The sequence below is a fragment of the Sciurus carolinensis genome, chromosome 15, assembly GCF_902686445.1.
Source record: "Sciurus carolinensis chromosome 15, mSciCar1.2, whole genome shotgun sequence".
NCBI lineage: Eukaryota > Metazoa > Chordata > Mammalia > Rodentia > Sciuridae > Sciurus > Sciurus carolinensis.
Genome location: NC_062227.1, coordinates 34,458,045 through 34,480,652, shown reverse-complemented (window position 1 = coordinate 34,480,652; position 22,608 = coordinate 34,458,045). Strand labels below are relative to the sequence as shown.

Genomic DNA, 22,608 nt, shown 5'->3' with positions numbered 1-22,608 from the left:
GCTCAACCCAAAACCACAGAGTCATCCTTGATTCCTCTTTTTTCTTACATCACTGTCAGGCTTTCAGCAAAACATTTAGGCCTTCTTACAAAATCTGTCTGGAATCTGAAACTTCCTGACAATTCCATTGTTAACACCCATCTCTTACTCCAGTTATTACAATAGCATCTTAAGGGATCCTTTTATTCTACTCTTGACCTTCTCTATGGTCTCCAGCAGGAATATAAGGAAATTGATTATGTTTGAAAAAGTACTGATAGACAGCACAGAAGAGGGTTTTAGAGTGAGGTCAGTGAAAACTCTGAAACTGAAAATGTACAAAGGTGCTTTGTAAGTTTATGAAACAAAGCAAGTGTATACTATAATATCATGAGGATCTTCCATTCTTCATGCCTTAGACATGGGATCATAGCATAACATCCCTGGAACCTGGAGGTGAGTGTGTGATGTAGCCTGGATGTGGATTCATTGACTGATTGTGGACATTAACCATTTGCATCTCACATGGGCACTCTATCCTTTACTTAGTCTGCTTTTCTGTTGCTGTAACTGAATGCCACAGACTTGGTAATTTATAAAGAATAAAGGTTTGTCTTGCTTATAGTTTAGAGCCTGGAAAACCTTAAGTGTGTGGTGCTGGTATCTTCTCAGCATGTAGAGAGCCTTCTTGCTGGATTATGGCACATTGGAGGACATCATGTGCTGTGAGACAGGGCAGGGGTGTTAGCTGGAGTTTATCTTCTCTGTTTAAAGTCATTAATGCCATCATGGGGACCTTACCCCCCACACCATGACATCAACTAATCCTAATTATCTCCCAGAGGCCTCACCTCCAAATATCATTAACATATGACTTTGGGGATTAAGCCTCCAATACATGAAATTTGCAGGACACATTTAAACCGAAGCCATCCTCCTCCACTTACACAGTGTGGTAGTCAGTCTTGAGAGCAGAACTCGTATCAGCTATAACTCATGTTTTTTTCTTTTGGACCAGGGATTGAACCCAGGGACCCTTAAACAGTGAGCCACATCCACAGCCCTTTTTGTTTTATTCTTTTAAATTTTGAGATAGGGTCTCGTTAAGCTGCTTAGGGCCTCACTGAGCTGCTGAGACTGGCTTTGAATTTGCAATTCTCTTGCCCCAGCCTCCCAAACTGTACCCAGCTCATGCTATTTATCAGCAATATAGCAATGACAGGGAGTTACTTAAAGCTTATATTTGGAAAAAAGTTTTGAAGTGTGAATACTGTTAGGCCTATAACTACAGAAAGAAGGATCAGTGCTATTCCTTCATAGAGAGAAAACTAGGTGTCTTACAACTCGGGATCTAACATTTCAAGTTTCTGATATCTTCATTATTAAAGCTATATGTGTAATAACAAAGAAGAAATGGCTCAGGCTGATCTTGCTGAACCCACCAGAGTGTGTCCAGTAGAAGGGACTGCATCAGACTGACAATCAAGGCCAAGATTTCACCTAGCTCATAATTGGATAATTATACATCATGTTCTGTGAATACCAATATGTGTTCACTTCTTAGTGGCATGTATTTGCCAAATGATTTGATTTTATCTCTGCCTCTCTTAACTCCTGTGTAACAGGTTAAAAAAACAGCACTTGCTTGAATGAGAATGTAGATGAATTGTACATAAGCTGGCTACCACATGGCTTTTAAAAGTTGGATTCTTCCGCTGGCATCCATTCCCTTTGGAAATACTGTGAATTTTACTTTCTAGCATGAAATGGGATAAAATGAAAGTGGTTTAAGGAAACAGACTACTTGGAAGGGCCTAAATTTGTATTAATCTTTCAGGGGTTACAGACACAGAGAGCTGTATATCCTCACTGTGAAGGATATGGTAGATCAGTCCTTCTATTGTTTTTCTAAAGAGATGTTTAAAATTTATGTTTACTTGATTATATGTTGATTTTTGATTTCTTAGTTTAAAATGTCCTAGTGTAGCCAGGTACAGTGGTGCATGTCTGTAATTCCAGTGGCTTAGAAGACAGAGGCAGGAAGATTGCAAGTTCAAAACCAGCCTCAGCAACTTGGTGAGGCCCTAAGCAACTTAGCCAAGACCCTGTCTCAAAATAAAAAATAGAAAGGGCTGTGGATGTGGCTTAGTGGTTAAGCACTCCTGGGTTCAATCCCCTGTACCCAATAAATAAATTAAATGTCCTAACGTGGTAATAAACACATGTTGGAATCCACTAGTTCTATGAAAGAAATTCTTTATTCATTTTATAATAACTGGAATAATTACTATGAATTGAGAAGTTTAAAAACCTAGTAACCATTATGCATGTGTTGCTACATAATGTGAATGCAGTGAGAGCCTTGCACCTGGCATCATAATGCACAGAAGCTACTGTTTCTGTTACAATAATTTCTAAGCTAGCAAAAGAAAATTTGGAAACACAGTTCAAAGGTAAGGTGAATATTTTATGAAGTTGCACTCTGCAATATCTTTATTAGCAGTTCTATACTAATTTTTAAATGCAAAATTTCCCCTAGGTATTTCTGAAATGTTGAGATTATAGAAGAATTTGAAATTACTTTGTTCCAGTAATTACTCTGACTGAAAAGTGTTAATAGTTGTTAGGTATGCTACTAGATACTTCTCTAAAGCAATGGGAATGTTCATTCATTACAAGTGCAGTTTCTGTGCTGTGTATAGTTACTTTCTCATGTACATCTTAAACAATGGAAGAGATTACCATTTTATGGGTAGTTTTATAGTAAGGTTTCTTCAGTTCAGTTGATCCTGTTAGACTTGAAACTAGTAAGAGTACTCTCAGATCAATTGAAAGATAAAATCAAGGTCAGAAATAGGAGGTTAGAGCCTCTTCCTCCCCTGCTTCCCATCCTGTTCACTTCTCTTAAGAACAAGTGGGAACAGATGTAGATGTGGTAGAAGTGAAGTGCTGCTTATTTTAGATGGATAAAGGATAAATTGCATTTTGAATGCGATTTTTTTTGAGGGAACTGGATATTTTTGGACCTTACTCATTTATTTGCTACTTCAATGAAATCTACATAAATATAGGTATTAAAATGTATGTATTTTATAACTAGAGGGGATAATTTAGTTGATCCTTATATTTAAAGGTGCAGTGTCAGTAACACATTTGCATTTTGATATTTCAAAAGTGAAAAAGATAAGACTAAAGAGAGTGAGCAGAGATGGAAGACTTTGGATCTTCTCACCGTATTGCTTTTGGGATCTACAAATATAATAGTGCTGATAGATCTTTTCACTCAAAGGAAGACTCATTTTTGATGTTGTGCTCAAATTTAGATTAGTGAGTTGTTTAACTCATTAGAGGAAGAACTGCATTTTATTTTTTTAAGTTGCTCCAGCCATAGTACAAATATTTCCTCTTCTGGAGATACATAGGAATACATACAAATACATAGCATAGCTATAGTAGAAATATCTCCTCCTCTGGAGATATAGAGGAACATTTGTGAAGTATTTTTCAGTTTCCTAAAAATTTTAATTCTACATTTAATTTTTTTCAGTTCATGTCTCTGCTTATTATTGCTTACCATTTATCGCTATTTTTATTTCATTATCACAACTCTAATAATTATAATCTCAATGCTGTAATGATAAACACTAAGGTGCCTGAGGACTGGGACTATTCCCAAGAGGATAAAGATTTAACCCTGCTTGTGCTGTGAATTGAGCATTCAGAAAAACTGCATTTTAAGTGCTATCCCGGACTCTTACAGTGGGGTACCTACTTTGTAGCTATTAAGATCTCAGGGCCACAAAGGTCCCTGGAGTCAGAACAGAGACTGAAATACTTCATCCTTGTACGTGCTATTTTGTGGAGATTAGGTTACATAGATCTTAGAGGATTTTAGTCATCTGCAAAGGTCTTGAATCACATGCAAGGAATAGATGATCCTGCAAAAGATGAAAAATCAAACCAGGATTCACATTGTCTGTTATTGTTTATTTTTTGAGTGTACTAAATTAAAGATGTGGAATTGAAGCCAAAATATGGAATTGAAAAATTAAACTGGTTATAGTTATTAGACAACTTGTTTCCTTTTATTTGATAGACCTACTGCTCAGGATATCAGCTAGGGGATTATATCTTTTGCTTTGATGTGGTACACATTTTAACATTTGAATGGCTCACATTATTTTGTTAAAAAGCTTGCTGAAAATGGTTTATTTTATGATCAATGTTGAGAAATGCTATTTTTAAAAAAATAGGTATGATTTCTGAATTGATTAACATGTTTCTTTATACTAGGATTCTGATTGAGCTAAATTTGTTTGGTAGTTCTTAATCTATTTTCTTTTTTATTTATTTATTTATTTATTTTTATTATTATTGTATACAAATGGGATATATGTTGTTTCTCTATTTGTACATGGAGTCAAGGCATACCATTTGTGTAATCATACGTTTACATAGGGCAATGATGTTTGATTCATTTTTTTCCCTTCCCCCCCACCCCTCCCACCCCTCTTTTCCCTCTATACAGTCCTCCTTTCCTTCATTCTTGCCACACTCCTTATCCCTAACCCTAAACCTAATCCTAACCCTAATCTATTTTCATTAGCTAAGCTGTTGTGAGAAAAAGCCCTATGGGAAGAACAAAATTAGCTTAGTAATTTTACTCATTCATCCATGAGTATATAACATGACTGTTTTCATTTCTCTTGTTTCAGTAGAACTGAATCAAAAGCAAATTATTTTCACATCCTTTGAATAAGTCTGTGTCTCCTGTCACTCTGAAGTCTTTTGTATATCTGTTTTCTTCTAGGTGAGGAATTTTAAATTGGAACAGGAGCAAGAAAAAAACAAAATTTTGTCAGAAGCACTGGAGACTCTAGCCACTGAACATCATGAATTAGAGCAGTCTCTGGTGGAAGGGTCCCCACCTCTCAGCATCCTTAGTGAGGACGAGTTCTATGATGCGCTGTCAGGTAACTGGAATCCCTCTGTCTCTGTTGGGGGTGATTTATAGTCTACCATCTAAATGTTGTCTTAGAATGATGTTACCTGGAGTTTCCCAGAATAAACACATGGATATATATCAGGGTAGCTCCCCAAACTGCCAAATTTTTTGTATCACATAAGTAAGGAAGGCTGGGTATAAAATTTATCACTGAGTCTGCCTAGTGTATGCTATACTAGGATTGGAGTGCTATTAAAATGGAACAAATTTGACTTATTCCTTTGTTCAGTGACCACTTATTTAATATCTCCTGGTGCCAGGTATTATCACATATTCTAAAAGAGATGAACAGTGTCTATTTTCAAAGAGGTCTTAGAGTGAAGGATACAGATGAGTAACATTTGCTTACAGTTCAGTATGCTTAATGCTGAAGTAGAGGTGAGACCAGGATACAGCTGGAGCAGGCAAAAGGAAATGTTTCACTTTGCCTTGTAAACACAGGCTAAAGGACAGCATAGCCTACCTGCAATGAGTATGGACTCCAGAGCCTCTAGCACTGACCAGCTTGTCACCTGGGGCAAGTTTCATGACCTCTCTGGTTCTGAGTTTCTGTATACTTAAAATGTAATTTTAAGTAATTCTGTATACTTAAAATGAACCCATTTCAGTAGGTTATATGAGAATTAAATGAGTTCATATGTGTAAATAGTGCTTAGAATGGTGCCTGGTGGTACTGGTACTAAAATGTTGGAGAAATAGGTGGAGAGGAGAAGACAACTCAGAAGAGGAAGTACTGCCAAGGAATTTTGAACTTGTAGGAATTGACTTTAGAAGTTTTGAGACATATATGGGTGGGGAGGAGAAGGGAACATAGAGGGAAATAATTGGAGATCAGTGAGATTGAGAAAAATTATTTTATGGAAGGATATTAAATTCTTGTATAACAAGTGGATATACACAATTATTGGGTTTCACAAAACTTGTCTGTGTATGTGAAGTGATCAAATTCGTAGTAGGGAATGAAAGAGAGGAAGCATGACAAGAGATAGTGGAAATAATAACTAAAGAAGAGCCAGGTGTGGTGGCACATGCCTGTAATCCCAGCAGCTCAGGAGGCTGAGGCAGGAGGATTGCAATTTCAAAGCCAGCCTCAGCAATAGCAATGCACTAAGCAACTCAATGAGACCCTGTGTCTAAATAAAATACAAAATAGGACTGGGAATGTGGCTCAGTATTCGAGTGCCCTGAATTTGATCCCTGGTACCAAAAAAAAAAAAACAAAAAACAAAAAACAAAAAAACAAAAACAAAACAAAACCAAAAAAAAAAAACCCAAAGTTTAGGCTAAGGAAGGTAGAAAAGGGTATGAGAACATAGAACAAGGAAAGGGAGTTGGTAGGATGTAGACTTACAGAGGAGAGATCATTATATAAAACAGAAGCAAATAGTAGCAGCATTGGCAGAGGTGTGGCAGAATTAAAACAGGAAAATGTAATGTTAATAGCCAGATTTCAAACTAGAGAAAGATGTGGTGTTGGTGTTATCAGTTAAATGTGGGTGGGATATGTGAAAAAGTGACTCATACTAGGAAGGCAAAGAAAAGGTAGGATTTGAAAGCTGTAGAAAGAGTGACAAGGTAAGGAAGAGTTTATATGACCAGGGGAGGCTGTAAGGTAGCCGACATTGAAGATTGCTGAAATTTATTGTACCTCAACACTGTGCCACATTGATTGGTATTATCGTGTGTATTCTCTCTATGAGGGCCCCCAAAAGGAAGTTATTCAAAAGTTTATGGGATTAAATGCATTGAGGTCTGAATATAAAAGAGCCCAGGGACTCCACTGCTCATCTTCTTTATTCCTAAAAACAACTTAATATTATTTTATTTAAAGACCCCGTGTTTAGGGCACTTACCTGGTATGCTCAAGGCCCTGGATCCCATCCCCAGTACTATAAACAAAACAAAGCACCTTTGTTATAAATAATTCATTATAATAATACCATTAAGATCTCAGGCCCAGTGAAATTCTCCCTAATTGATCATACACTCTGCTTCAGAAGTTCTTGTTAATATCCTGATATATTCTCTTTTAGACCTTTACTAAACGTTAACATGTATGTATGTGTGTGTACATAAGACTTCTTTTTTTTAAGTCATGAATGGAAGTAGCTGTTTAATTGTTCTAGATCAGCCTTTTCATTTAATAACCTGTTTTAGAAATCTTTTCCGTCTTTATTATAACTCTAGCATTTTCCTTTAAAGACTTCGTAAAAGTCATTATACCACAGTTTCCCTATTTCTGTTTTTGGACATTTTGTAGCTACTAGTACCTTTATTCTTCATAGTAATATTTTAACATTTTTCTCCACAATTATCCCTTCTGGGAGGTAGAGCTAAAAAGAACTGTAGTCACTAGGTCAGGACTGACAAATCATTTTCAACTGAAGAGCCAATTCACATTTAGTGCCGTCTGCTACTTCATGGATTGCTGTGCTGAGAAATCCCCTGATGTCCAGTCCAAGTACCCAGACTAATCTGCACATTTCACCATGGCTGTAGGAATTTCCTAAGGGACATGTATTAACCCCTGAATGACCCATCTGAGTTTTATTGTCTAAACTTAGCCCTTCTCTGTCCTCCCTTATTTACCACTAAACTTTTTGGGATTCATTTGGGATATTGTAGAAAGTGAATTAAACTGAAAGGTCAGATGCCCTCAGTTCAGATGCCCTCAGTTCAAATTCTGACCTGTTGACCTACCCACATAATTCATTGAGATCATAATGACCATGATTTCAGAGTGGCTTTGTCTTCTCACCACAGTCTCTACATGTTGATTCCCATTTCCTCCTTCATTTCTGTTAAAGAAGAAGAAATGTCCCCCCTTAACTAAGGTCATCCCTTCCTCATTCCTACTGTTAATACTTGTGCCTTCCCACGGAGACTTGTTCAGTAATTCTTCCTTTACTTAGGTTTTTCAATACCATATAACTTTAAGTACTATCTGGTATGGTTTGAATTGGGAATGTCCCCCAAAAGCTCATGGTTTGAAGTCTGGTCCCGATCCAACAGTATCCAGAGGTAGGACTTTTGGGTGGTGATTGGATCACAAGGGTTCCGACCTCATCATTAGTTTGATCGATTGCTGTATTAGTAATTTATGGTGGACTGGAGTTGTGGCTTAGTGGTAGAGCACTTGCCTAGCATGTGTGAGGCACTGGGTTCAATTCTCAGCACTACATATAAATAAATGAATAAAGTAAAGGTTCATCAACAATAACAAAAAATAAAATCATGCATTATTGGGCGGTGGTAGAACCTGTAGGAGGTGGGACCCAGTTGGAGTAAGTAGGTACCAGGCGCATACCCTACAAGAGTATATCTTATCCCTGGCCCCTACCCTGCTTCCATGAGCAGAGCAGGTTTCCTTCCTCATGCCTTTCCACCATGATGTTTTGCCCCTCCTCCTTCCCTTTTAGGAGGACCCTTACGATAACATGGAGTTCGAACAAATAATCCTGGATAATCTCCCCCATTTTAAGATATTTCATTTAATCCAATCTGCAGAGTCCCTTTTACCATGTAAGATAACATACAATTTCTGGAGATAAGGACATGGACATCTTTGAGAAACCATTACCCTGACTACCACAATTTCAAATTTTGTGTATCCAACCCTGACCTCTTGGAGATACATATGTACTAAGCTGTCAGCTTTACATATAAAAGATGAATTCTTAATCTTCCTTTCGGATCCTGTTTTTTTCTGGAGTTGGCCTCACTTAAGTGAATGACTCCTCTTTCATTTCCTGCAGGCAGAAACTGGGGGTTGATCATGACATTTGTGTGCCAGATTCATGACCTGTCCATTCTGCCTTCCATCTTCCCTTGAATTTTTCTGTGTTCTGTTAATGTAAGGTAATGGTTAAAGTCTAGGTCCGGGCCTGGAGACTGTTGGTAAATCATAATTCTACCCATTCTTATACCCTTTGAAAAGTTAATTCAGTTTTCTGTGCATCATTTTTTCATCAGCAAACACCTTATAGTATTATCATCAGTAATAAATATTTGAAGTGTACTTAATATAGTGCCTAGTACTTTCAAGGGTTGACATATGTGAACTCTCATTATTGTCACCTGAGTATGGCCAGTTTTATCTGGCCTCTTAATTGATCTCGGCTTCCAGCTTTGCCCCATTGAACTTCATTCTGTACAGTAATCCACAGTGATCTTTCTGTAGAAGATAAATTATTGCCTTACCCACCTACAGTCTTTCTCATTGCACCATGAATAAAATCTAGCCACCCCTGCAGGTTGCCTATAAGGCTCTCAACATGATCCAGACCCTGCCTGTTTCTTCACACCCATCTGTCCCCTTCTCCCCCTACTCACACAGTTCACCCTGTTCTTTAGCCAGACCTCAAAAGCAGCCATGATACTAGGCAGTTGGATACACAGCTTAATGAGAACAAGCAAAAGTAATCAAAGCTATATCTCGGATAGTTAGTTTTAATTCCTGTATCACAATAATAGATTAAATCAAGCCTATCCTAATATTGAGAAGATATGAAAAAATGTTTAAAGCTATTTCTCTTAAAATACTTAAAAAATTTCACTAAATGTTTAATCTTCTTTTTAAAAGTTGCCAACTTGTGTCACTTCCTTTAAAAGGATAATTTTATTTACCTAGATTGAAAGTCCATGTGATTGCCTGTTTCCCTTTAGCAAGTTCTTTTAAACTTTTTTCAGATAAGCAGGATCAATGGAAATCTACTAATATGGTGGGTAAGACAGACCTTGATGCTGAGCCAACAGTGTATGTAGTAATTTTTCTAGCCCTATGTGATTTTTAGAGAAAATTATTTTTCCAGTATGCTTAGTAACTAAAGATTCCATAAAATTCCATGAAGCAAACAGAATGCTTTCTCACAATTTGAATTCCATTGTGTAAAACATTTAAAAGGAGATAGATCTAATAAAGCATCACATATTGTCTTTAGTGTGTGTGTTTAAGGAATCAAATAGTTATGTCAAGCAAAATTTCAAATATAACTAAGTGAACGCTTTCTTGGAAAAGGGCTAAATGTTCATGCATAATGAAGCAAAAGGATTTAACAAACAAATGCTAACTAGTTGTGTAGAAAAACTTCATTTTGCCAGCAAATAAAGATACTTTATGGAAGAAAAAAAAGTGATTCTTTTCACATATTTCTACTCAGTTTCATTTTTTTTTATATTACCCTCATCTCTACCAAAGCTCTCAAGTGTCTTTTATCTCTTATCCCGGTCTCCTCCAGATAGAACGAATTCTTTCCTTTCTTTATTCCTTCAGTTTACATCTCTTTGTGTGTTTGTGTGTATGTGTGTGTGTGTGTGTGTGTGTGTGTGTGTGTGTGTGTGTGTGGTGGTGGGGATTGAACCCAGGGTGTTGTGCCTGCAAGGCAAGTACTCTACCAACTGAGCTATATCCCCAGCCCCAGTTTACATCTCTTTAATAACCTTACCGTGTGTTGTTCTTGTCTCTTTGGGATGGGAAGAACCATATCCATTGACATTCCCTGAAGTGCTTAGCACAGGGTCATCTTCCCATCTTCCACTTTCTAAAAGCTTGGCAAATATAAGTTGTTGAATTAATGTCATTGATATTTCTGTCCTTCTTAAAAATGTTTGATAATCAATAAATGATACAAGATTATTAATGGTGCTTGCTGATTTCATGCATCAGTGGGGTGGGTATGGATGGATGATAAAGGAAAGGAAGAGATGTATCAAAGATTAAACTTGCAATTCACGTTTGAGCTATGAGACCTGCTCATAGGGGCAAAGAAAAACTAAGAGGGAGAAAACCAAAGATGCATGACTGTTCAGGTCTCTTGTAATCATCTAAGGAATTATCTTTTAAATATTTATTACCAGTTAAATAATTTCATGACACTATTCTTAAGTACTGATACTAGTCTGAGATAGCAGTTTTGTGGAAAATTCCTGCCTTGAGAATTTTATAAGTTCAAAATGTTTTCCTTCCTGTGTGTTCACTTTCCTTTTTGGAAACATGTTGAGATCAGTTGCTCAAGAGAAGCTTTCTTGCTAGGTTTTCTTCTTAATGCTATTTTGGTTGAAATGTGCATGAATAATGCATAAAATCCAATAGTGTAGACTGGCAAAACCAATAGATAGTTATACCATGAGACTGAAGCCAGCTTTAGCATTTTTCAATAGTTGTAAGGGTGGATCTATCTTTTAAAGCATGTCTTTCCAAATCAAAACTTTCAAAATAGAAGGTGGTAATGAAAGAACTTTGGTTTTGTGTGGAAGACAGTGACATGGGAACAGTTTTCAGCTGTGTTAAAGTTTAATCCCAATAAATGCAACAGGTAATAGTTGAGAAAAAGTAATAACATCTGCAGTGGCAATTTACATATAGAAGATACAGGATTTGATGAAGATCATTAGTTTTATTGGTAAGAACTCAGAAGTGCATAAAGACAATTTAGTAAGACTCTTCATACTGTCCTTTATGTTCTATTCCCATGCCCAATATTCTCTCCTGTAGTTTATTATTTTTTAAAAAAATAATATATATTCTTATCTGTATATTCTTATCTGTGACTTTCTTGTGTCTCTTTTCTGTATTCTGGACTATCTAGTAATATGTGGTCTCATGTACCTCTGAGTTCATAGCACTTATTTTTCTCTCTCTCTTACTTGATAACTAGCTAAATACTACCTTGTTCTCACCTTTTATCTTTGCGTATTTCTTCTTTATCTCCCCTTAAGGGCAGAGACCTTGTGTATTAACTTTTGTATTTCCCCTATTACTTAGCACAAAACAGGTTAATTAGTTGATGTATAACATTGAGTACCAGAGAGTATGACTGTTACTAAACACCCTTTCTCTAGGTAGCATGTGGTACAACATTCAGAAAGGTCTCAGGAATAGTGGAAGGGACTCTTCATCTAGTTTGTTTATAATATTAAAAACTGATCTAGCAGCTTACTCATACTGTGATATGTGTGTGTGTGTGTGTGTTCATAGAGGTACACACTAGTAAATGTAATTTATACTTTAAGTTTTGGGTTGACTTTTTGGTTCATCATCACTTTAAAAATGTTTTATTGACAAATGCATCTATTAATGCTTATTATAAAACCATGTGCATTTTGTATTATCCTAATGCTATTAAAAAGGTCTTATTAATCTAAAATACTTTTTGAGTGCTCACTATGTGGCAGATGCTTTGTTGGACCGAAGGATACCAAGATTATTAAGATCCAGTCCCTGAAATCAGTGGGTTTGTGGGCCAACTAGGAGGAAAGGCAGGCATGGAAGATAATTATGTGTTATGTGATAAGATCTCTGGTCCTCCAGTCCACTGTAGCTACTCCCAAGATCAGACCCTAGAGTTTGTCTCTCAGTAACTATATCTCCTCTCTAATCCCAGTTTTATTCAGCCCACAATCTTACTATCTCCTGTCTTTTGACCCACTCTCTCTAAAATTCTGATCTTTGACCACGAGAAGGCATGTACTGCACGTTTTCACTGTCCGTCTTAGGTCCTCCCCTTTTTCTTACCTAGATTAGATGTCATGGGGTATCACATGATCCCTTTCATGCCTGACTCTCCTTGCATTGAACTCACCAAGCAAAACTCCAGCTTGTTGTTCTTTCCCTTCCATGCCAGTTCCCAAGCAACTAGATGAGACTGGAGTCAAGTACAGGCCATGATATATCCTTCAGCTTCATGGCTGTTATTGTCTGCTTGGCCTGTTTTGCTGCCCAGCAATCTATTTACATTTTTCTAGTTAGTTCATTCTACGTGCTTGTTTCATATTTCTGCTCTCATCTGAAATTTCTAATACCTTCTCCTCTCAGCTCCACTGAGTACATTGTTTATGTCACAGAAACTCCTCTTTTCCACTGCTGAAGTCTCACATACAAGTGTTCCCCTGTATTCTGCCTCTGTACTTTATAGTGATGAATGCTATGTCCCTAACTGAAGCCAACCCCTCTATTTGTGCCCCTCTTAATCACAGAAGGACAACATGCGGTTCCTTTTTTCCCCAGTAACCAATCAGTCCTTGTCCCCAGCAGTATATTTTAAAATACAACCCCACCATCCCCTCAATGCTTCATCACTTTCCTCTCCTGCCATTCTTCTTGAACACCCTCTGTGTGTTTGTTCCTGCTGTGGCACTGCAGTTTCTCTCAGCTGGACCATCAGTGTCATGTGTTGCCTATTGATGTGGTGCTTCCTTTCTCAGTACACCTCTTTTGCTCAAGGTGCAATCATTGAACCTCTTCTCTCTTCTTTCTGCACCTTCTCTCCAGGTCTTTTTATACTCCAGGTGTGGTCTCTGGACCAGTAACATCGACATCACCTGGTAGCCTTGGAAATGCAAAATCTCAGGCACCAACACGCCCTTGCAAATAAGAATCTGCATGTTTACAAGTCCCTAGGTGATTCCTGAACACATCAAAGCCTTTGCAGCATTGCTTTGATTAGTCTCATCTAATCCCATGCCCTTAAATATGGTCTACATTCTGGTAACTCCATCAGTTTTGTATCCCCAGTCTCATTCTTCTCCCTGAATTCAGACTCATACCTAAATATCTATGTACTCATTCACCTGTCTGATTTGATCTCCTAAATGTCCTAAAATGTCTGGAAGAGAACTTGTGATTCTGCTCACAAACCTGCCCCCTGTGCAGTCTTCACATCTTCATAAATAGAAGTTCCATTTTTCCACTTGATTCAGCCAAAACTGAGAACCTTTGGATTATCCATCATAGACCCTTATTTATTTTTCTCTCATATTAAATGCAACAATTCCTATCGGATCTACCTTCAAAAGACAGCAGAATCTGACAGCAGAATCAGACAGGCCAAGTCCCCACCATTTCTCACCTGGATTATCAGTGGGTGTCTAACCAGACTGGCCTCCAGGTTTGCATCTTATTTCTTGTGGTATTTTGAGCATAGCATTCATAAATATCCCTTTTAAGCATGGATCCATTCACATCTATTCTCTGCATGGCACCCTCTAGTGACTTTGCTTCTCAGCCAGAATAAAAACCTGAGTCCCAGGTCACCTGGCCCTCTCCTACCATCCTGAGACCTGGCCTCTGTCCCTCTCAGTTGTGCTCTGCCATCACATTGACCTCAGTGCTAGATTTCAAATTTGCCAAGCATGCCCTTTTCCTCAGTATTTTGCTTCTAATTATTTTCTCTGACTGAAACTTTGTTTTCCCAGATAGCTGCAGGACTCACTCACCCATTTTCTTCATTTCCTACTCAGAACTTTACCATGCCATTTTCTATTCTTTTTTCTTCTCTGCTTCTCCCCCTCAAATGGCACCTTTCAGAAAATATGTGTTTGTTGATCTCTCACAACTAGAATGTAAGCTTCTAATAAAGAGGGGAGGGAGGAGTCTTGTTTAGTTCACCAGTATTTTTCTATCCCCTAGAATAGGGCTAGACAAAGAGGTGCTTGATAAAAATTTGTTGTACAAGTGAATAAGTACCACCAAATGTACATAAGGTGTGTTGTAGCAATTCAGAGAAGAGGCAGCTAACTGGGAAACTTGGAGAGAACTTCACAAAACATACCCCATCTAAGGGATGTTTGGAAGGGTCAGTAAGAGTTCTGCAGACAAATGAGGACAAGAATACGCTCTGTGGAGGAACAAAACACACACAAAGAGAGAAAAATAGTTTTCAAAGCTGTGAGGTGTCACGGTGGAAGCAGACCGTGAGTGTTTTGAATGCTGAGGGGTAGTGAGAGGGCATAAAGCCAAGATGGTGTTTAGGGACAGTTTGTGACAAGTCTGGTTACAAAATTCTGCTGATGAATTTTATCATATTAGGTAGTGGGGAGCCAACAGATAAGAATGTAGAATAACGTCAGGTTAGTGTTTTAGAACATTTCATTCTTTTCATATGTAAACACTGTGGAATCTTATAAAATGCTTACATTATTACTAAGAATTAGAAATTGAAAGAAAAGAAGGCATATACTTTAATCAACAGTTTGTATTCTAATAGAAAATACTTTTTATTTTAGGAGTGAAGGTTGACTTGAGGTCCTGGGAGTGAGATGACAAGAGCTTGAGTAAAAGCAGTGTGAGAATGGAAAGTTTCTCTTCTCTCCCTTTTTTGATTTAGTGGACATGTTCCTTCTGAGCTCTGCTGGGGGTCAGAGGCTTCCTTTAGGAAACCTGGCTGAATGTCGACTTGATCAAATCCCCCTTTACAGCTCGGTGTGTACTTTGTATTGTAGCACTGCCCGCAGTTGACATTTTGTACTTGTTTGTGTGATTGATTTTTGTCAGGCCTGCCCCTCAACCATACAGTAAATTCCAAGAGAAACTTTGGATTCTTAGCAGCTAGCATATATGCTGGCACATATTGGGTGCTCAACTGTTTGAATAAAATTCTGAGATATATTTTTCAAGGCTAAATTGAGTGAAACAGGACCTGTTAGTTGTGGAGGATGAGCTATCCTGTAGAATTTCCTATTCTTGGTTGTTTCTTAAAATTCCATAGTCTGTTTACTGAAAATTTCCATGTGGCCCAAAGCATCTCAAACTGTTTGATGGAAACTGAACATGTCATCCTGTTCTGTCTCCTTCTATAGTCCTTGTCTTGGTTAATGACATTGTCATCTAAGTCCTACAAAAACTATATGTTGAAGTCACTTTTTGCCCCCCTTTCCTTGTTCTCCTTCCTCAGATCTAGATATGTAATCTTCTTTTGTTCTCCATTCCTCCCCCAGTGCTCACTGCCAAAACCCCAGTACAGACTCCCCTTCTTTTTAACTCCTCAGACCAACTTGGTCCCTCCCACATTATAGAAAGTAGGCTGAAAAACAGTCTTCCTGACATATATCCTTGTCCTAGTCCTGAAATTTGGAGATCTTTACAGATATGATTAAGTTAAGTATTTTGAGATGAGATCATTATGGATTATCTAGGTTGGACCTAATTCCATCCCAAAGATTCATATAAGAGAAGCAGAGGGTAATTAGAGGAAAGTTCACATGTAGATGGCGGCAGAGATTAGTGCCCAGGAATACTAACAGCCACCAGAACTGGGAAAGGCATGGAAGAGGGACTCTCCCCTTGATCCCCCAGAGAGTGTGTGGTACTGTCAAAACTTTGATTTTGACCCAGTGAAACTGATGTGAACTTCTTGTTTCCAGAATTTTTAACACTAAGTTTCTGCTTTAAGCTGCTGAGTCTGTGTGGTAATCAATATGGTAACTATGGAAAATGATACATCTAAGTTATGTGTAAAGTTTAAACCAGAGCTTAATCAGGCTCAAAACACAGCCACCAACTTCCCATCATCTACAGGTTAAGTTCAGACTCCGATCTGCTCCAGATTAACAGCCAGCTTCTGAGGGCCATATCTTCTCCCTCTTGCCACCCTCCTCTAGCTGTGCCCAGTAATCTTGGCCACATGCGTTGTTCTGTCAGGTCCTGGGGCTGTCCACTCTTCCTCTGACACCCAGTGTTCTCTCTTCCTACCTGGAAGTCATCTCTGTCCTTCCCATTGCAACTCACATGTCTTGTCTCCTTGGAAATAGACCCTAGTTCCCCTAAGAGTGGTTTCTTCCCCTATTTCCACAAACATCTGTTTAAACACACACTTATATGTGTATTTCCACTGAAGTAGACATTGAGTATGTGGAGAGTACCAACCATATTTTGTTAACCTTTCTAAATTACAGCAACCAGCCCTTTACCTAGCATGTAGTAGGTACTTGGTAAATGTTCCTTTGTTAAATTGAAGTTCCATGAAAATACTTAATTTTCTAACTGTGGATTAGTCTATAACTGGTTTTTAGTTCTAGAATTATTTTCTTTATAGAGTGAATGCATATGTGACCTTTCTGAAAATAATTTTGAGAAAGGTTGTCAGCAAGACAGATTGGGAAGCTCTGGATTTGGTAATCCAAAATAGATAGGTTTAATATTTCCATTAGCTGGGGGTGTAGCTCGGTGGCAGAACATTTGCCTGGCATGTGTGAGGCCCCAACTTCCATCTCTGCACTGAAGAAGAAGAAGAAAAAAGATTTATAGTATAATAATGTGGTTTGTGTGATTCATCTTCAATTACAACAGTAGTAGGTTTGTTTGGGGACAAGCCAATACCTTTAAGAAACTCTTTCACAAACAACACTATACCATTTGGTTAATTCTGACCTTAGACATCAATCAGAGAGGATATGCTGAAATATCTCTGACCTTGTTGCATGCTGCCAAGGTTCTGTTGCACACTTTTATCACTTCCTTAGTAAATTATTATAGCAGTCTCTTGGCAGCCTCCTCTGTACTCCTGATTTTCAGTTTATAATTTATTTTAAATATGATAGGCTTTCTTTATTATCCTTGTATTTATTGTGTCATTTTTGAGTTTATGCAATGATACCTTGAGGCTAAATAAAAAATTGACCCTAATACTTTAAGTTGTACCTTGGGTTACTCTGGAAGTGTTTAGAACATGCCTGCTGCATGGGAAGCCCTAAACAATAAAGGCATTAAACTGAGCCTATGTGTTTCCTGCCCATTTCCTGTTACTCTGAGTAACAGGAGGAAGGGCAATTTGGACATTGTCCATAGCTCTTCCATGCCTTGCTCCTTTGTACTGTTTGTTCTCAGGCTAGCTTTCAAAGGACCTGTTTAAAAAAAAAATCTATGTATTGCGATAACTTCTAAGAATTAGTGGCATGTTTATATTGTGAACTTTCTGACTTTCTCTTTCAGCCTCTTAATGGTAGGAAAAGTTAACAAATTAGTACCTGAAAAGCTCCTTTACTTAGAAACAGAGGGTAGAGGTAAGGATCCTCTTAAACCTAGAGTTAAGTTGGAGTCCCAGAAACCTAGTCACAGCCATTGGTTTCCATGATATTTTGATGAGGAAGGGGACCAGGTTCAATCTGAAATGTGTTTAACCAAGTCTAAGTTCCAACAGAACCAGAACTTCAAAGATCTGAGCCACTAAAGACTTGTCACATTAAAGACAACTTTGAGGTTTTTTGTTTTTATTTTTAAGCCATTCTATTAATGTTGCTGTTGTAATTGAAATAATCAGGCAGAATTCTGTCTACCTTAAATGCTTCTCCATAAACTAGTGCATTATCTTATAAAATGTTTTTTTTCTAGTGTCATTCTGATATATATATTTTTTAATAAAGTATACAGTGACTACCCTAAGTCACCCAAATCATTTTCGTACTAGGTGGGAATAAGTGCATACCAAGTTTTCCATTTCCCATCATGGGCTGTACGGATTTTCCTAATTGTGCACCAAAAGTTCAATAAATAGGTTAGGACTATTTCATAAATCTATACCCTGTTTTCCAAGGGTCATTGAAGTATTCTGAAATTTTTGGGTGACTTTGCTTTATTATACATTTCTTAAGGGGAAAATACAGTGGGAAATAATAATGAAAGGCTAGTTAGCATCATCTGAAATCTACATATATATTGTTAAAATAATTTGCTGCTGCATTTAAAATTCAATTTTCCTTCTATATGGTTTTTTTGTGTTTGTGTTTGTGCTTTTGTTTTGTAATTGGTATTAAGGTGAGAATTAACAGGACCAGAATATGATTCATCCATCCAACATGATAGATCTTGGACCTTGGATTGATAAGTTTTTATTTGTCTGCTTGTTTGAAGGGGTTTTTGTTGTTGTGTTATTAATGTTTTTGTTTAGTTTATATATGACATGAAATTTACCATTGTAAACATTTTTATTTGTACAGTTCAGTGGGGTTAATTACATTCATGTCATGCAATCATTATCACCATCTTTTAGCTTCTCATCATTGTTAGATACCTGAGATAATCAACTTATAAAGAGAAATTATTTATTTTGGCTCACAGTTTTGGAGGAAAGACCTCCCCACTCCTTGAAGTTTCCACACCTCCTAATGGTCAAACTGGGGACTAAGTCTTTAACTTATGGGCCTTTGGGGGACATTTAAGATGCAAACTAGATGCAAACTACAACACTATTCATCTCCAGAACCTATTTCATTATTCCAAACAAACTTTATACCAGTTAAGCACCACTCTACTTTCCACTCTCTCCTTTTGTTTTTGAAGTATGAGTATTATAGCTTAGACTACTACTGTAAGAACATAGCAACCAGCATATGGGAAGCATAAAGCACACTTTCCTGATATGTTTTGTTTCACACTAAGGAATTAATATATTGCCTAGTAACAACAGATAGTCGATAAGACCTGAGCTATTTGATATTTTATGTGTAGACAAAATTGAAGAATCCACAGCTGTAATTCTAACCTTTTGGGAGGATGAATCAGGAGTTAAAGACCAATCTCAACAATTTAGCAAAACCCTGTCTCTAAAAAAAAAAAAAAAACTGGGAATGCAACTTACTGGTAAAGCACCTCTGGTTCAATTCCTAGTACCAAAAAGAAGATTGAATTATTGCCTCAGAGGCACTGAGACCTGTCACTGATTTACTTGACCAGGAGGCTTGAAAATTACTTCTTTGGATAAGCTTTGACCTTTGTCAGTAAAACTCAGTGGTGGTTATAGCCTATTTGGTATTTAGCTGAACATGTTTGAATTTAAATATCTTAAGAATTGTTGGTCTTCATATGAAATGATGTCATACTGGAAATAAGTAGCTTCATGTAAATAATGCTAAGAAGTTATAATCTATTAAGAATGATTTCCTATTGCCAAAAACATAAGTCCAGTTTATTTCACACTGCATACATCAGACATTTTTGCTTATAGAACTGGAGATGGCTGAACTTTTGTTATTAAGCAACTAGTTTTTATTTCACAGTACTATAAATCATGCAATTGATCGTTTCATTCTTTTACCTTTGAAGCTTGAAAGCTGAGTTTGACTTACCACTAGCAATTATAGCCTCTCCTGGCATATAGTGTTAAATTATCTCATTTCTAGCTTCATTTTATATCCTCTTTGTCCTACTGTCTGCCATTGATTTTTATTTATTCTATATGGTCAACTTCATGACTGACAACCTTCACCCCACCATACCTGTTCTCCATCTTCTTCTGCCTTCTTCCTGAGTACCTTATTTCTCTCTGGAACATGGTGTTCTCTTTGCCTGGAACATTTCCTGTGTCATATCTGTCCTCTGCCCCTGTTCTTACTCCTTGTCAACCCTTTCCTGACATTCTTTTCTCCACTCCAAAGTGATGCCTCCTTTATGGCCCACTGAATGCTCTTAGACCTCTGTTATTACACCTGGAAAAATATACTGAACTCACTGGTTTCCCCAAGCAGTCTACCTCTGCTGGACCATGGGTGGGGGACAATATCTCATTCTTTGAATACCACATGCCTTCCATGTGATAAAAGGAAGGGAGGAGTGAATTCAGAAGCCTCAGATCTGGTAGATGAGTCAAAATTAGAATTGAAAAATGACCAATATGAAGGTAATAAGAGAGGGAGTTTGGGAGCCATGTAGAGAAGAGTAAGGATACAGGGAAAGGGCAGAGGTGAAAGGAATAGAAGGAGAGGTAGGCAAGGTGAGGGGACAGAAGGAGCAGATCAGGTATTGCTAGCTACAGAGGACAAGGATCTGTAGTGCCACCTGATGATGTATCCTTGGGACTGAGCACAGTGGTCCCATGGTGTATATTCCTACAGTAACTGATACAGATAAAGGTAGTAGGTTTTCAGCTTATATTTTTCATCACATAGAAATCTTCTTTTGGGAAAAAAATGTTTGCTTCATCAAAAGCTCTTATTGCTTCTTGCTTAGTGTTTACTGTACATCTACCTTTTGTTAAAAAAAAACAAACTACTTTTTAAGTGGGCAAGTCCTGTCTTATGATTTGTGTCTCTTAAATTGCAAACACAATATCCTGTGCATAATAATATTTCATAAATAAAGTTTTTTGATTGCTTTGTGATTTTTTTGACATCTAAATTATGAACTAAGAATGCATCATAAATAATATAAATGTGGACAGTTATTTTGACTCTTAAATTATCAATTTTTTTAAAATGTGAAACACATTTAAAAGTGTAGATATGAAAACCCACCTTGGCCCCACCACCCCAAGACTGCTGTTACCATCTTTGATTCTGGTTTTGTCACATGTGTGCCTCTGCTGTGTGCCATTTTAACATTTTAACATTGAATATTGTACCACGTACCTTGGAAACCTTTGCTTGCACCTTTCTGCTGACTCCAGAAAATGGTCAGATTACCTGTCTGCCTCATGTACCCCTGTTCAGGAAGAACAGAGTGAATGGCATGATTTGAGAATGCTATTGAGAATGGTGCATGATTTAAAACTTATAAATTATTTACTTGTGGAATTTATTTAATATTTTTGATGGTGGTTGACCTTAGGTAACTGAAACCATGGGTAAGGGAGTATACCATATATTTCTTCATTATGAGATGTGTGACAGAACAAAGCTATGGTTTTGGAAATTATTTTAATACCATTATTTTATTTGTTCATTTGGTGCGGAGGATCAAACCCTGTGCCTCACGTGTGCTAGGCGAGTGCTCTGCCACAGAGCCACAGTGCCAACTAGAAATTTTATTAAATTTATATTTGTGCAAAATGAAAAGGACTTTCCCAGTGTGGAAAGTCTTTCTGCAAGTCATCACATCATTCAGAGGGTCTGGGTTCAGAGCTCAAGATGTACTGTCCTTTCTAACCTGCAGCTCTGTAGCCCCTATAGTTCTTCTGAATCAACCTACTATAATAATGTAAAGCTCCAAGATTTTGGTTGACTCATAGAATACAGTTGGTGGGGAAGAAAGCTCTAAAACATTTTGTTTTCCAAAGAGTTCAGTTATATATTCTTAGCAGATTGCTGATGAATGTGTTTAAGGAAACTTGCATGAATGTGTCTCCATATCTTTCCCAGAGGTGAGGACAGTCAATTCAATAATCAAAATGGGAAGTTGGAAGGTTATCTTAGACTTCCATTTTAATAAAAAATCACGTACCATTTAAAGTTTTATGGAGATTAGATGAATGCTCTTTTGGCCTGGAAAAAGTGTTAAATAAGGAGTCAGAAAACCTGGGTTCAATTCTGGCTTGCCCACTCATAAGCCATGAGGTTCACTTGTTGATCACCCCATTGCCCTACCTTACCTTCATTGGAGTATCCTGGAGATGCTGAGATGGAAAAAGTGAAAGTGCTTGAAAACCATCATGGGCTGTACAAAAATGAGTTGTCTAGTTATTTCCAAACAGGCAGATGGCTCCAATCTGAATACATAATCAACTGGGAACATGGCATTTCCATCCTAAGAATGCCTGCCTGATAATTAATATATGGATACTTTGGGCTGAGCTCATGAGGTTTTAAATAATATCACACTGAAAAAGTATTTTTAAGTGTGTTTTAAAATTACCTTCACTTTTGTGTCTACAGCATTGGATGTGATTTAAATTGAACTCATATAAGTATAGCTACTACAGCTTTTTAATTATACATGAGTTTTAAAAAAAATATATATATATATTTGTAAATCATGCTTAAAATTCTTTAAGAGGGAAGATAATAGAAATTTAGAGCAGGAGAAAACACTAAATATGATTTCTTTAAGAATCAGATGATCTTTGGAAATCTCTTTTCGGTATGATTGACTTAATTATAAGTTTATATAAGTGTACATCTGTTTCACAAATCTACTTGAA

General features: G+C 37.3%; 1 protein-coding gene across 7 annotated transcripts in view; it reads left to right on the top strand.

The window, feature by feature from the left end:
- Nucleotides 1-22,608, top strand: part of Osbpl1a (oxysterol binding protein like 1A) — a 215,194-nt gene that overhangs the window by 120,338 nt on the left and 72,248 nt on the right. For 6 of the 7 annotated variants that reach the window (XM_047526381.1, XM_047526379.1, XM_047526380.1 and 3 more), the window contains one exon: nt 4,790-4,952. The exons of the other annotated variant lie outside the window; for it this stretch is intronic. In XM_047526381.1, coding sequence (XP_047382337.1) covers nt 4,790-4,952 — 163 coding nt within the window. The remainder of the gene's footprint in view (nt 1-4,789; nt 4,953-22,608) is intronic. 7 annotated transcript variants of the gene reach the window in all.